The sequence below is a fragment of the Macaca nemestrina genome, chromosome 12 (assembly GCF_043159975.1).
Source record: "Macaca nemestrina isolate mMacNem1 chromosome 12, mMacNem.hap1, whole genome shotgun sequence".
NCBI lineage: Eukaryota > Metazoa > Chordata > Mammalia > Primates > Cercopithecidae > Macaca > Macaca nemestrina.
Window position 1 is genome coordinate 76,404,480 of NC_092136.1, and position 12,181 is coordinate 76,416,660.

General features: G+C 38.7%; 1 protein-coding gene across 2 annotated transcripts in view; it reads right to left on the reverse strand.

Moving 5' to 3' along the window:
* The window catches only part of LOC105468795 (glycerophosphodiester phosphodiesterase domain containing 4), an 85,699-nt gene that overhangs the window by 12,856 nt on the left and 60,662 nt on the right, over positions 1-12,181 (reverse strand). For both annotated transcript variants that reach the window (XM_011719164.2, XM_011719163.2), the window contains exon 14: positions 3,484-3,631. In XM_011719164.2, the coding sequence (XP_011717466.2) occupies positions 3,484-3,631 (148 nt within the window). The remainder of the gene's footprint in view (positions 1-3,483; positions 3,632-12,181) is intronic.

The window sequence follows — 12,181 nt, forward strand, 5'->3', positions numbered from 1 at the left end:
ACTTCTACTGCTGTTTTCAAGGCATGGCTTCTCAAACCTGGCTGTGCAGCCAAGTCTCCCTGGGCAGCTTTTAGTAATACAGGTTTCTGGGTCTCTCTAGACACCTAAGGAATGAGGATCTTTGCATTTTTAACACATTCCCAGGTGATGCTGAAACCATGTGTCTGTAAGCCAGCATTTGGGAACCATTGTTCTAAAGTATCACACTTCAATTAAGAATGCTGAAGTACAATTACCCCTTACCTACATGCCCCTGCTCTATGCTCCTTGCCCAAGTCACGTATTTCCCAGAGCTCTGTCTTCTGGGTCCTGTCATTGAGTTTGATGCTCCCTTTCTACCTCCATTGTGCCCTCTCCAATTCCACTTGATGCTAATAGGGCTGGCACATTTTATCCTTTCTCAGGCCACTCTCCACCCTATCCCAAGGTCTTTCCTTGAGCTGAATAACAAAATTAATAACAACACTAATGATCATAATAATAACAACTAACAATGAGCAATTAACAAGAGCCAGGCAAAGAAACTTAGTTTCTCTTTTCAAAGAAATTTAGTTTCTCTTTTCAAAGAAACTAAGTCAAATACTTTGAAAAGCTCAATGAGGACAAAATAGATCATTAAAGAATAAACTGCAATTAGATTAGGTGTAGGTGAAACACTACAAGGGTTTGAGGGATTATAAAAATCTAGGTAGATTACTCATTCAGACTGACTCTCCTAATGACTTTAAGTTCTTGTTCTGTTTAAAAGAAACAATTAGGCTCAAGCCTGTAATCCCAGCACTTTGGGAGGCCGAGACGGGCGGATCACAAGGTCAGGAGATCGAGACCATCCTGGCTAACATGGCGAAACCCCGTCTCTACTAAAAACACAAAAAATTAGCCAGGCGAGGTGGCGGCGCCTATGGTCCCAGCTGCTCGGGAGGCTGAGGCAGGAGAATGGCGGGAACCCGGGAGGCGGAGCTTGCAGTGAGCTGAGATCTGGCCACTGCACTCCAGCCTGGGCGACAGAGCGAGACTCCGTCTCAAAAAAAAAAAAAAAAGAAATCCTAGCTAGTTCATCTGGATGTTTAAATGAGAGAACATAAAACTCAATCAGCAAAAATATCCTCAAAGAAATGACTGTCAAAAGGTGAACGAATATTTTAAAATAAAATTTGTGAAGTATGTATGTGGTACACTGTTTATAAAAATGACCACAAAATTCCTTCCAAACCTGTATGTAGGCTCCTACACAACGTGACTTAGCTGTGCCTCCCTATCAAGAGGTGAAGTCTGTTTTGCTCCCACCCTGAATCTGAACTTGGCCATGTGATTTTCCTTGGCCAATGGAACATCAGCAAACGTAACACTGGGAGAACTTTGAAAAGTCCACGTGCTTTGGGGCTTGCTCTCTCTCGCTATTGGGAACCCGTCTCCGCCAGGTGAACACACTCCAGCTAGCCGCCTTGAGGATGAGCGACGACATGAAGAGAAACTCAGTCATGCCAGGTGAGCCTCTAGACATATGAACAAGGCATCCTAGACTATCTAGCCCAGCTGACCTGGCTCAAACCAGAGACACCACCTAGCCATCAGCCAGAATTGAGACATGACAAATATCTGATTAAGACACTAAGTTTTAGGTAGTTTTTATTAAGCATTAAAAGCTAACTGATAAAGTGTAGATCATTTTTAAATGATTCCTCACTTTAACTTTCTCAATTACGAGACCAATGACCAGACCAGATTATGCTGGACACAAATGTGTGTTTCTACTGCACTATTATTATCCCCAATTTTCAAAAAGAACAAAAAAGCCAAAAACCACAAACAGGTTAACTAATATTTCCACATTCACACAGTAAACAGTGGAGCCCAGATCTGAATCTAAATCTCAATCAATCTAACTCTGGAGTATAGGCTGCCTGTTAAGGCCCCTGGGACACCAGCCCCACCCTCCCTGAATAAAATGACGCATGGCATAGGCTGGGAGCCATGTATTGGGTCCTTTAAAAATGCCTAGACCAGGTGTGGAAGGAAGATTGGTTTTTTTACATATATCCTTTTAAACTTTCTGAATTTTGAATCACATGGATTTATCAATTTAAATATTAAAATGAAAAAAATACATTCAGAAATAGTAGCATCATTTAAGTAAATGTGTACCTCCCAAAGGGACAACTTTGAGACATTACTGATTCAGGGGATAGGATTATGGAGGAGTGTGCTGCTTTCTAAATTATGCATTTTTGTAATGACTGGATTTTAAAATGTTAGAAAAATACACAGTATATACATGAAGGGGAGTTGCGTGGGGACAGGTGGGTGGAAAGGCTCCACCTGTGCTGCAAAGCTCCCTTCAGGGCCATCTCCAGAAATCTGACCAAGCCACCATAGTAAGAAGTAAGCGATTTCTCCTTTCTACCAGAGGGCCTGGATGCAGTTACTGGCCCTGTAAGACTGTGCCCTTGACCCTGATCCCTTTTCCCCTGGTCCTGACCCTGAACAGGTCAGAAGCTCAGGCCAGTGAGGGTGGAGATCTGGAGGAGGTGACTTGAGGCCCCTTCCCTCTTAGGCTTCTCTGACAAAGGTTTTAACTTTCAAGGCCATTTGGAGTTTGGGCTATTACTTGGGATTGGACTCTTAAATTCTGAAGTGAGGCTTTTTGATGACTAAAAGTGAACTTCTAAAAGTTATCTAAGAGTGACTGGAAAAGCTACAGGACCTGAGTGAGATTTCATTCAGGGGCAGAGAAAGACCTACATCACAGACCAGGTTTAAAGAATCAGTGCAACGAAATTAAACTGTTTTCTGTTGTATGCTATTGTGTCCCACTCAGTCAACCTACTCTCTATACAGATAAGAACAAGTTCTGTAGCAGAACTGGTTAGCTGGGGCTCCTTCCACAGATAGCGATAGGATATGGCTGGGATTGTAAACCGAGTCTTCAGGTTCTCAAGCCTCTGGCAGTAAGCAACAGAGGCCTAGAACAGGCAACTGGACACTGGCTACCCTCTTCAAAAGCAATTTGTTAGGGCACACAGTTTCCACTTTGGAGTCAAGTATGCTTGGTTTTCTCCCCACTCTCCATGCCGTTGTCAACTGTTGCCATGCATCTACAAAGGTGGGGCTACAATAACAAAACTCTGAAGTCAGATCTCATTCTGAATCCTACCTCACGAGACCATATGCAAAGATATCTTTGAGCTTCAGTTTCCTCATGAAGGTAACAATGGCTAAATCAAAGGGTTAAATGACATAATGCATGTAAACGACATTGTAAGGATTCAATAAATGTCAATTATTATAACAACACTAATTTTTGCCTGAAAATCCCAGAAGGATCTGTGTGAGAGAATGGAAAATACCACGTCTCCAATATTTATAGAAGTCTGTGCTCTTAAGTGGCTCCTCAGGGGACGGCACAGGGGGCAACACAGGGCTGGGGGGGCCTGCACTGCTATCGTAACAAGCCTGGAAGAACAATCTGGACAACCAGCTCACCATGAAGAAGTGAGGGTGATTAAGCTGACTCAGGAGCCCAATGTTGTCTGTGGTCACTGAGTTAATCCTGGAGCACCAGGCCAGTGAGAAAAGCCAAGGCTCATTGATGGTGTATACGTTGATACGGATGTTAGCTGCTTTATAATCTCTGGAACAAAAACAGAATCCACAGGGGATTTAGATCAAGTTTCATTCTTATCATCTAAATGGGGAACAGCCAGCATGTTTGTGGAAGGCTGTTGCCCAAAACACCAGAAGAAGCTGGTCCAGGGACAATTCATGATACGATGTGACAGAATGGGCTCATGGTACAATAAGATAAAGGATTGGATTTAGCACCTCTGCTCCTGTAGCAACAGTGGTGTGCTGGCAAACCAGATGTCCTAAGGAGAATAATAAAAAGGAAGAAAGAAAACATATTTTTAAAAAGAAGAAGAAGAAAAGAAAGAATGGGGAAAAGGAAAAAGGAAAAGGAATGCCTTATTGTAGCATTTGCAAATTTCCATGATATAAACCCTCCTACCATAGCCAACTGTAAGCTACCATTGATAGAACCAATTTGCAGAGTTTCTGAATATTTAAAAACAAGCTGGTATGAGCTGGCTCTGGCATGCTACTGTATAGCAGCACCTATATACTCGCTTCTATCAGGGCATTTATCACCCCCTACTCGAATGATCTGCTCACTTATCAGTCTTCTTTACTTGACTCTAAGTAAACTAAAAGCAGAGACTATGTCTTATTTGTCTCCAGATACTCAATACCTAGAATAACACCAGGATCCACAAATATTAATTGAAAAAATAAATAAATGAGTACCAATCTGGTGAACTTATTAAATTTCAAATATAAAGAATTTTTGAAAGTATCGAAAGTAGGGGGAATAAAAACTAATTTTTCCCATGGCACTATATGTCAGTGGGTACTTGTGGACTGCTTATAGAAACAGGAAGAAAATAAGTGGAGGAACACCTAGTAATTCTAGCTAAGTTGTCATTTCCAGGGATTCAATTTCTCAGAAAACATATCTTATAAGTACCTTCAAAAATTTTTTTCATCTCTGAAATGGTATGGCATATTGGAACTGCTCTGTACAAGCCTGGGTTTGAATCCCAGCTAGGTCATCTTAGTACATTCTTGGCCTCAGTATAGTAACTGTAAAATAATAATAATGCCTCCTTAACAGAGGTGCCAGCAATTAGTTATCCAATGTTAGAATTGTCTCTGAGCCAATCCCTGCAGATAACATAAATTTTAAAAATAAATTAGGAAAAAAATAGTAAAAAGTTACTTTTTACCTTTTGAAACCAAAACTCAAAAACCAATCACATTCCTTGTTTAAATTTTAAATTCAGGAGATACATGTGCAGGTTTAATACATGGATATATTGCATGATACTGAGGTTTGGACCCACTACCCAAATAGTGAACATAGTACCCCATAGGCAGTTTTCCAACTCTTTCCCTTGTCTCTCCCTCCCCCATTTTGGACTCCTCATTGTCATTTCCATCTTTATGTCCATGTGTACCCAATGTTTAGCTCCCATTTAAAAGTGACAACATGTGGTATTTGATCTTCTGTCTTTGCACTAATTCACTTAGAATAATGGCCTCCAGCTACATCCATGTTGCTGCAAAGGACATGATTTTGTTCTTTCTTATGGCTGCATAGTATTCCATGGTGTATATGTGCCACATTTTCTTTATCCAGTCCACCACTGATGGGCAGTTATGCTGATTCCATGTCTCTGCTATTGTGAATAGTGCTGCAATAAACATACAAGTGCAGGTATCTTTTTAGTAGAACAATTTATTTTCCTTTGGGTAGATGCCCAGTAATGGGATTGCTGGGTCAAATGGTAGTTACATTTTTAGTTCTTTGAGAAATCTCTAAACTGCTTTCCCCAGGGGCTGAACTAATTTATATTCCCACCAACAGTGTCTAAGCATTTCCTTCTCTCTACAACCTTGTCAATATCTGTTATTTTTATTTTTTTTTTACTTTTTAGTAATAGCCATTCTGACTGGTGTGAGATGGTATCTCATCAGGGTTTTGATTTGCATTTCTCTGATGATTAGTGATGCTTAGCATGTTTTCATATGTTTGATAGTTGCTTGTATGTCTTCTTTTGAGAAGTGTCTGCTCATATCCTTTGCCCACTTTCTTAAACAAACGGAGTGACATACGTGTTCATGGATTGAAAATTCAATGTAGTAAAGATGTCAGTTCTCCCTCAAATTGATCTGTAAGTTTGATGCAGATCCTATAAAATTCTCAGCAAGGTTTTTTCTGTACAATCAGGCAAGTGGATTATAAAATTTATATGGAAAAGCACAGCCCTACAATAATTAAAACAATCTGAAAAAAAAAATAGTGCGAGAGGGAATCACTCTACCTGATGCTAAGACTTACTATATAGCTACAGTAATCAAGCTAGTGTAGTATTAGAGAATGTGATTTATGGACACATAAATCAGTGGAACAAAACTGAAAACCATACAATAGATCCACACAAATGGGATAAATGATTTCTGACAAAGGTGCAAAAGCAAATCAATGGAAGAAAGATAGTCTTTTCAAAAAATAGTGCTGGAGTAACTAGACAGCTATGGTTCCTAGAGAAATCAGTAAAAAAGAACCGAAAGATGTAAAAAGTCAGCCAGAGCCAGACATGGTAGCTCATGCCAATAATCCCAATGCTTTGGGAGGCCAAGGCAGGAGGATGGCTTGGGGCCAGGAGTTTGAGACCAGCCTGGCAACACAGTGAGACCCTGTCTGTACAAAAAAAATTTTTTTAAATAGCCAGGTGTGGTGGCACATGCCTATAGTCCTAACTACTGTGGAGGCTGAGGCAGGAAGATGGCTTGAGCCTAGTAGTTCGAGACTACAGTGAACAATGATCACATCACTGTACTCCAGCTTGGGTGACAGAGCGAGACTTTGTCTCTATTTGAAAAAACAAAAAAACAAAAAACAACTTAAAAAAATAGAAGAGATAGAATGAGATACTAAAAAATGATTAACTAAAAAATAAAAAGAGAGGACAGGAGTGACCAAAAAACCCCACAAGGAATAGAAAGAACAAATAGAAAAAAAATAGCATGATGGTAATGTAAACCCAACTAAAGGATGTGAACTAAGTTTTTTTTTCAGGTTCACTATTGTTAACCTTGTTCCCTCCCTCTTTTTCTTGTTATTATACTTTTAAGTTCTAGGGTACACGTGCACAACGTGCAGGTTTGTTACATATGTATACATGTGCTGTGTTGGTTTGCTGCACCCATCAACTCCTCATTTACATTAGGTATTTCTCCTAATGCTATCCCTCCCCCCTCCCCCCACCGCATGACAGGCCCCGGTGTGTGATGTTCCCCATCCTGTGTCCAAGTGTTCTCATTGGTGAACTAAATATTAATGGATCAAACATTGCAATTAAAAGTCCGAGATTGTCCTACTAGATATAAAAGAACTCACACAATTTTGTTTATAAGAGATGTACTTTAACGATGCAAAATGGTTGAAAGCCAAAGGACAGAAGAAGACATACTAAGCAAACACAAATTATAAGAAGGCAGTGTGGCAATATTAATACAACAAAAAGTAAACTTTAGATAAGATTAATTACCTTAAACAAGGGATATTTCATATTGAAGGGGCCAATTCACCAAGGTCTAATAATCCTAAGTGCAAATGCACCCAATAAAAGAGTTTCAAAATACAAGAAGGAAAAACACACACACACACACACACACAAATCAACAATCACAATTACAGCTGGATATGTTAACAGTTGGATATATATAGGTAACTGACAGATATATACAGTTTGGTATATATTGGTAACTGACAGATGGCAGTATAAGGAACCATTCATTTTTCTTTGATTGGGGAAGTTGCTCCCAGAAGAAAGAAGGAGTAAGTCTTGATCTTGAGAAGTCTGAGAAGTTTCCTTCTCAGCACGATAACTTGATCTTTTGTAAATAGAATAATATTATTTACTAGGAAGAGTAGCCTTATATGTAATGTTCTTAAAAGGATGTTCCTGGTTAAGTATTTCTTTATTATGTATTTTGTAAATAAACATGGAACAGATTTATGAAGCATGGGTCCCTGGAGAATGACACATAAACTAGATTACTCTCTGGGACTATCAAATAGAGATGTTTCATGACTCAACTGCTCCCCTTATGTGTGAGTTAACCCTGCACAAACTCACTTGGAGGCCTCATCTATTATCTGGGTCACAGAGTATGTGTCCAATAAATGAAGATACCTGCACAGCCACAGTCAGTGTCTCTCCTTGCTTTGTTTGAGCCTCCTGATTGCCTGCTGTATCCTTGAACTTAATGATAAATCTCGGCAGTAGGTAGGTTATCTGATATATGAATGTTTGATCTGCAATCTAATCCTTTGTATTAGCTCAACAGAAAAAGGAAGAAAAAATGAATATGAAATTTTCAAAAAGCCTATCAACCAACTTGAACTAATTGACATTTATAGAATACTACACCCAACAACTGAAGAGGGCACATAATCTTCAGAGGAACATGGGAAGCTCACCAAGATAAACCATACAGTGAGCCATAAAACAAGTTTAGAATTTAAACCATAGAATTTAAAAGGGTTGAAATTATACAGGTTTGTTCTCTGGTCACAATAAGCTTAGATTAGAAATCAATAACTGAAGTAACTAGAAAATCCTCAAGTGTTTAAAAAGTTAGCGATACATTTCTAAATAATCTACAAGTCGAATGAGAAATGAGAAAATTTTAAATATTTTAAGTTGGATAACAAAGAAACAATATATCAACATCATTTGTGGGAGAAAATTAAAGCAATGCTTACAGTAAATTGATAGCTTTAAGGCTGGGCGCAGTGGCTCATGCCAGAGGTTGCAGTAGTACATGCCACTGTACTACAAACTGGGCGACAGAGTGAGACCCTGTCTCAAAAAATAAAAATAAAAAATAAATAAGTTTATAACTTTAAATGTTTACATTAGAAAGAAGATCCAAAACAGGTCACCTAATTGTCTACCCTAAAAAAGCCATCTATTAGCAAGAACAGCAAATTAAAACCAAAGTCTGTACGAAAATTATAAAGAGCAGAAATCAATGAAATAGGAAAGTAAAGCCACAATAGGAAAAACACAACAAAGCCAAAATTCAGTGTTTTGAAATGATTAAAATTCATAAACCCCTAGCAAGACTGATCAAAAGAGAAAAAATAAAACTTCCAGTATCAAAATACATTAGAACTAAAGGTGGCAGTTGCACAACAATGTAAATGTACTAAGTGCCACTGAATTGTTCACTTTAAAATTTTATGTTAGGCTGGGCACGGTGGCTTATGCCTGTAATCCCAGCACTTTGGGAGGCTGAGGCGGGTGGATCACCTGAGGTCAGGAGTTCGATACCAGCGTGGCCAACGTGGTGAAACCCCGTCTCCACTAAAAATACAAAAATTAGCTGGGCATGGTAGTGTGCACCTGTAATCCCAGCTACCTGGGAGGCTGAGGCAGGAGAATCGCTCGAACCTGGGAGGCGGAGGTTGCAGTGAACTGAGATCGCGCCATTGCACTTCAGCCTGGGCAATCACAGTGAAACTCCGTCTCAAAAAAAATAAAAAATAAAAATTATGTTATGTGAATTTCACCTCGATACAATTTTTATTTAAAAAAAATTTTAAAAACATTAAAAACAGACCAATAACAAGGAGTAATAAAAAGTAATACAAAGTCTACCAACAAAGAAAAGCCCAAGACATAATGGCTTCACTGCTGAATTCCACCAAACACTTAAAGAAGAACCAATATCAATCCTTCTCAAACTCTTTCAAAAAATTAAAGTAGAAGGACTACTTCCAAACTCATTTTACTAGGCCAGCATTACCCTGATACCAAAGCAAGATAAGGACACTACAAGAAAGAAAATTACAGGCCGATATCACCAGTGAAATCCTGAGACATAAAAATCCTCAACAAAATACTAACACACTGAATTCAACAGCACCATAAAAGAATCGTTCACCATAATCGAGTGGGATTTATCCCTGGGATACAAGGAGGGTTCATCATATGCAAATCAATAAATGTGACACACTGCATTAACAGAATGAACCACGAAAACCATATGATCATCTCAACAGAAGTAGAAAAAGCATTTAACAAAATTCAATACCCTTTCATGATAAAAACTCTCAACAGATTATGTTTAGAAGGAAGATACCAAAATACAATAAAGGCCATTCAGGACATGGCCACTACTAAAATCATACTCAATGATGAAAAGTTGAAAGCTTTTCCTCTAAGATTAGGAACAAGACAAGGATGCCAAACCTCACTTCTTTTTGACATAGTACTGTAAGTCTTAGCCAGAGCAATTAGGCAAGAGAAAGAAATAAAAGCCATCCAAATAAGAAAGAAGTCAGATTGTCTCTGCAGATGACATGACCTTTCATATAGAAAACCCTAAAGAATCCACAAAAAACTACTAAAACTAATACATTCAGTTTATGGGTTGCAAAGTTGCAGGATACAAAATTAACATACAAAAATCAGTGGCATTTCTTTCTATGTACTAACAACTACCTAACTGATGAAAATAAGAAAATAATCCCATTTATAATAGCAACAAAGATAGAATTCTTAGGAATAAAACTTTACCAAGGAGGTGAAAGACCTGTACAGTAAAAACTATAAAACACTGATGAAAGGGGCTGGGTGCAGTGGCTCACACCTTATAATCCCAGCATTTTGGGAGGCTGAGGCGGGTGGATCACCTGAGGTCAGGAGTTCAAGACCAGCCTGGCTAACGTGGGGAAACCTGGTCTCTACTAAAAACATAAAAATTAGCAGGGTGCAATGGTATGTGCCTGTAATCCCAGCTACTTGGGAGGTTGAAGCAGGAGAATCACTTGAACCCAGGAGGCAGAGGTTGCAATGAGTGCAGATCATGCCACTGCACTCCAGCCTGGACGATGGAGCAAGACTCTGTCTCAAAAAGAAAAAATAAATAAATAAATGAAAAAATTATGTGTTTATGGATTGAAAGACTTAATATTGTTACAATGTCAAAATTACCCAAAGCAATTTACAGATTCAACATAATCCCTCTCAAACTTCCAATGTAATTTTCCACAGAAATAAAAAAGAATCCTTAAATTTGTATGACCACTAATGATTCCCAAAAGCCAAGGCAATCCTGTGCAAAAAGAACAGGGCTGGACACATCACATTCCCTAATTTCAAAATATATTATAAAGGTGTGATAATCAAAACAGCATGCTACTGGCATAAAAACAGACACATACTGGTGGAACAGAATAGAGCGCCCAGAAGTAAATTCACATCGTTATAGTTAATTGAATTTCAACAAAGGTGCCAATACAATGTCTTCCTCATACAATGGGAATAGTCTCTTCAATAAATGGTGTTGAGAAATTGGATAGCCACATGCAGAAGAATGAAATTAGACCCTTATCTCATACCACATACAAAAATCAAATCAAAATGGATTAAAGACTTAAATGTAAGACCTGAAACTAAAACTACTAGAAGAAAATGGGAAAAGCTCCACAACATTGGTCTCTGGGGAATGATTTTTTGGATATGACCCCAAAAGCACAGGTAACGAAAGCAAAAATAGACCAGTGGAACCACATCAAACTAAAAAGTGTCTGCACAGCAAAGGAAACAATCAACAGAGTGAAGAGAAAATATTTAATAGCAAAAAAAAAAAAAACCCAATGAAAAAATGGGCTAAAGACCTGAAGAGATATTTCTCAAAAGAAGACACAAATAGCCAACAAGCGAATGAAAAAACACTCAATATTACTAATCATCAGGGAAATACAGATTAAAACCACAAGGAGATATCATCAAACACCTCTTAGAATTTTGGCTATTACAAAAAAGATGAAAGATAAAAAGTATTGGCAAGGATGTGCAGAAAAGGGAACTCTTACACACTGTTGGTGGGAATGTAAATTAGTACAACCACTATGGAAAACAAGGTGGAGGTTCCTCAAAAAACTAAAAATAGAACTAACATATTTATGATCCAGAAATCCCACTACTGAGTATATATCCAAAGGAAGTGAAATCAATATCTCAAAGAGATATCTGTACTCCCATGTTCATAGAAACACTATTCACAGTAGCCAAGATATGCAATCAACCTAAGTGTCCATGAAACAGATGAATGGGTAAAGAAAATGTAGTATATACATACAAAGGAATACTATTCAGCCTTTAAAAAGAAGGAAATTCTGTCACTTGTGAAAACATGGTTGAGTGTGGGCGACATTATGGTAAGTGACATAAGCCACACAAAGAAAGACAAATACCACATGATCTCCCTTATGTGTAGACTCTAAAAAAGTCAGACTTACAGTGGGGTACGGTGGCTCACACCTGTAATTCCAGAACTTTGGGAGGTGGAGGTGGGGGAACTGCTTGAGCAAGACTGCATCTCTACACAGAATTTAAAAATTAGCCAAGTGTGCTGGCATGTGCCTGTAGTCCCATCTACTTGAGAAGCTGAGATAAGAGGATAGCTTGAGCCCAGGAGGTGGAGACTGCAGTGAGCCAAGATCACACCACTGCCTTTCAGCCTGGGTGACAAAGCAAGACCCTGTCTTCAAAAAAAAAAAAAAAAAGGCCTGGCGCAGTGGCTCATGCCTGTAATCCCAACACTG